Source organism: Rhinoraja longicauda, chromosome 19 (assembly GCF_053455715.1).
Source record: "Rhinoraja longicauda isolate Sanriku21f chromosome 19, sRhiLon1.1, whole genome shotgun sequence".
Taxonomy (NCBI): domain Eukaryota; kingdom Metazoa; phylum Chordata; class Chondrichthyes; order Rajiformes; family Arhynchobatidae; genus Rhinoraja; species Rhinoraja longicauda.
Genome location: NC_135971.1, coordinates 11,528,442 through 11,531,724, shown reverse-complemented (window position 1 = coordinate 11,531,724; position 3,283 = coordinate 11,528,442). Strand labels below are relative to the sequence as shown.

Here is a 3,283-nt window from a genome sequence, read left to right as displayed (position 1 = left end):
CCTTCCACCAGTGGAAGAAGTTCCCCGCCATCTACCTTATCTATGCCCCTCATGATCTTGTACACCTCGATCATGTCCCCTCTCAGCCTTCTCTGCTCCAGGGAAAACAACCCCAGTCTGCTCAGTCTCTCCTCATAGCCGAGGCCCTTCATCCCTGGCAGCATCCTGGTGAATCTCCTCTGCACCCTCTCCAAAGCTATCACATCCTTTCTATAATGTGGTGACCAGAACTGTACACAATACTCCAGCTGTGGCCTCACCAGTGTTCTGTACAATTCCATCATTACCCTCCTACTTTTATATTCGATGCCCCGGCTAATGAAGGCCAATAACCCATATGCCTTTTTGACCACCCTGTCCACCTGTCCTGCTGCCTTCAAGGACTTGTGTACCTGTACTCCAAGGTCCCTCTGTACGCCTGTCTTCCCTAGGGTCCTTCCATTCATGGTGTACTCCCTCTCCAAGTTATTTCTGCCAAAGTGCATCACCTCGCACTTTTCAGGATTAAATTCCATCTGCCATTGCTCCGCCCATCTGACCATCTCATCTATATCTTCCTGCAGCTTGCAGATCCCTTCCTCGCTATTCACCAACCCCCCTACCTTTGTGTCATCTGCAAACTTGCTGATCAAGAAGTGACGCGGTTAACGCGTTGAAATGAACGGAGCGATAGCTCTGATTCCACTTGCTGTTTATTTCACTCTTCTCACATTTACATTCCCCCTGGTTTTATTTCCACGCTCACTGGGGTTTTTACGACGTGGAATTTGGGGATTAAATGGGAGTCGTTCAGCGCCGACCTGTTGTACTCCGGGTTTCCGACCCACAGCCCCTGAGCCCTGCTCCTAACGCCGGTCCCGGGACCCGACCCTTTTACACACCCGGAGCGGAACCGGAGCAGATTCTCAGCCAGTGGTCTTCCTCCCAAGACCAGAAGAAAGGATAAAGTTTCTCCGTGAATTTATTCCCAGTGAAGGTGTGGAGATGGGACTTGGTGTCCGCGTCGTAAAATGAAACTGTTCCGGACTCGTAACTGAGATAAACTCCCACCCTCCCGGGGATGGGACGGGTGGGGAGACGGGATGGAGGGTCGGTATCTGCTTCAAACTCATCATCCCACCAACTGATGCTCCAGACTCCAGTCTCCGGGGTCAGCTCGTCCTCTCTCTTCCTCTCCACAGACTCTGCGGCGACTCCCAGACACCAGCCTGGACTCCCCGCCACCTCCACCTCCCAGTAATTTCTCCCCGATATGAATCCCTCCGATCCCAGCACACACTCACTGCCTGTAAACCTCTTCCCGGTGTCAGGGAGACTCCTCCAGGTCCGGGTCCATCTCATCCTCTTCCGATCCTCAGACACCTCGAGCTCCGGATGCGCTGTTTCCACATCCAGGGTGACGGAGACTGGGGGGAGAAGCAGAGAATCAGAGAGTCCCCGGGGGTCGGAGGAAGACTCGGGCAGCGTTGTCCCAGGACCGGGGGAGAGGCCGCTCGGCCTCAGGCACAGGCGGGCGGACAACGGATACCCTGCCCGGGGTTTCACCCACAACCACATCGAGTGGAGAACAGGCAACTTTGAGGAGACTGGTGTGAGGGGTAATTGGAGGTGGTTAATGAGGAGGTAGAGATGTGGGATGGAGTTGCCGTGATCACACTGAACGGGAGTGGACTGGACGGGCGAGGCAATCTGCAACTGGTTACTTGGTTTATTTATTGGAGGGTGGGTTTGATGCGTCTGTGCAACCAAGAACACTCTGATCTCGTTGTGAACCAATATATGAACTTCACTGAGGGACTTGACAATGTTCCGCATGTAAGGCTGGTCCAGAATGCGAAGGCAGGTGGATACAAGAGGAGTTGGTAAAATGGACCCATAATTGGCTTGGTGATTGGAGGTGGAAGGTAGCGGTAGGAGGATGATTTTTCTGCCTGGAGGTCTGTGACTGGTGGTGTGTATCACATATCGCTGCTGCAACCTTTGTTGTTTATTATATATTTTCGTGGCCTGGATCTGAATGTAGGAGGTGTGTATAGTACGTTTGTGGGGAATGGGAAATGTTATGGGTTGCGAGGAAGTCTGTCAAAGTTTGCAGAAAGATCTAGGCTAGATCATCAAAACATTATTTTCATGCGGGGATACAAATTCTGGAGGACACAGTTTTCTTCACACAAAGAGTTGTTAAGAGGTATCTGTTTTACCTCGTTTGATGATATCAGATGTTTCGCTCAATGCCATGTTGTAGAAAAAGGTGTGATCAAACTTTTCATTTGGCAACTTGCCTCTGACCACCAACATTGGTTTGGCTTCATCACTGAACCTGCAAATATTTAACAGCTGGTTATAAACGGAGCATTTGAGCTGTTCTTATAAAATATACATTGTTTCAGTTAAAAGCATGTCCTACCATGTCTTGCGACCAGCTACCTCCTGAAATAAATAAAACACAAATGTCAATAGACTGAGATGGATCGTCATGATCCCGACAGCTGGTATTTCGCCAAATTGCTACACAATAACTCACTGATAATTCCCATTTCCAAACTCTTTGCCTGTGCCACACAGACAGGAAGTGGATATTCTGGTAGAGACACCAAACACAGGGCAAAGCATTAGGAATGTTGATGAAAATAGGCGCGATCATGCAACCTACGAGTCAGACCGGTCAGAGAAAATGGGCTGGAATATTTTAGGATCAGCGTAGGATTTAAATGGGTGGGGGATGGAAATATTATCACTACTTGTGGGGGGAACAAAAATCAAAGCTGAAATGTAAGATGACCTTTTGCTAAATTCCATAAGAAATGCAGTAAAGAGAACGTGGAACTCACAGGACGGCCTGAAGACAATATTGCAGATAAATTTAAGTTGAAGTTAGATAAATACATGAGGATTCCTGGAATTTGGGGCATTGCTGTAGGATGTGGTGAGTAGTTGGAACAGACGGAACATTGACCCAGTTCTGAATTACTGGTAAATGCGGCATTTATTTCAGAAAATTTAACCCACCATTTTGTGCCTGTGCACTTTCACTTCACCAAACTGTAGTGTAACCCCTCACCTTCAGAAATATGACGCCGTCCTTGTGATCTATCTGTTCCTGTAACTTTGAGAGTTCCTCCTGAATGGACTTTAAATTCTCTTGAATCTCTTGAAGATTTTTCTGCATTGTTTTTACAATCGTCTTCTCTTCCTCCCGGATCTCTCCCAGTAAGCACTGCTCTTTCTCAGTGAGAATCTGGTGCAGTTCAGCAAACTGGGATGTGATCTGTGACTGAAGTTT

At 48.3% G+C, this 3,283-nt stretch overlaps 1 protein-coding gene across 1 annotated transcript in view; it reads right to left on the bottom strand.

Annotated features, from left to right (window-relative positions):
- Positions 1 to 249: 249 nt before the first annotated feature.
- The window catches only part of LOC144603131 (nuclear factor 7, brain-like), a 33,595-nt gene continuing 30,561 nt past the window's right edge, over positions 250 to 3,283 (bottom strand). Inside the window, exons 5-6 of the mRNA XM_078416280.1 lie at positions 2,202 to 2,320; positions 250 to 1,406 (exon numbers count right to left, since the gene is read on the bottom strand). Of these exons, the coding sequence (XP_078272406.1) occupies positions 874 to 1,406; positions 2,202 to 2,320 (652 nt within the window). The 3' untranslated portion in view covers positions 250 to 873. The remainder of the gene's footprint in view (positions 1,407 to 2,201; positions 2,321 to 3,283) is intronic.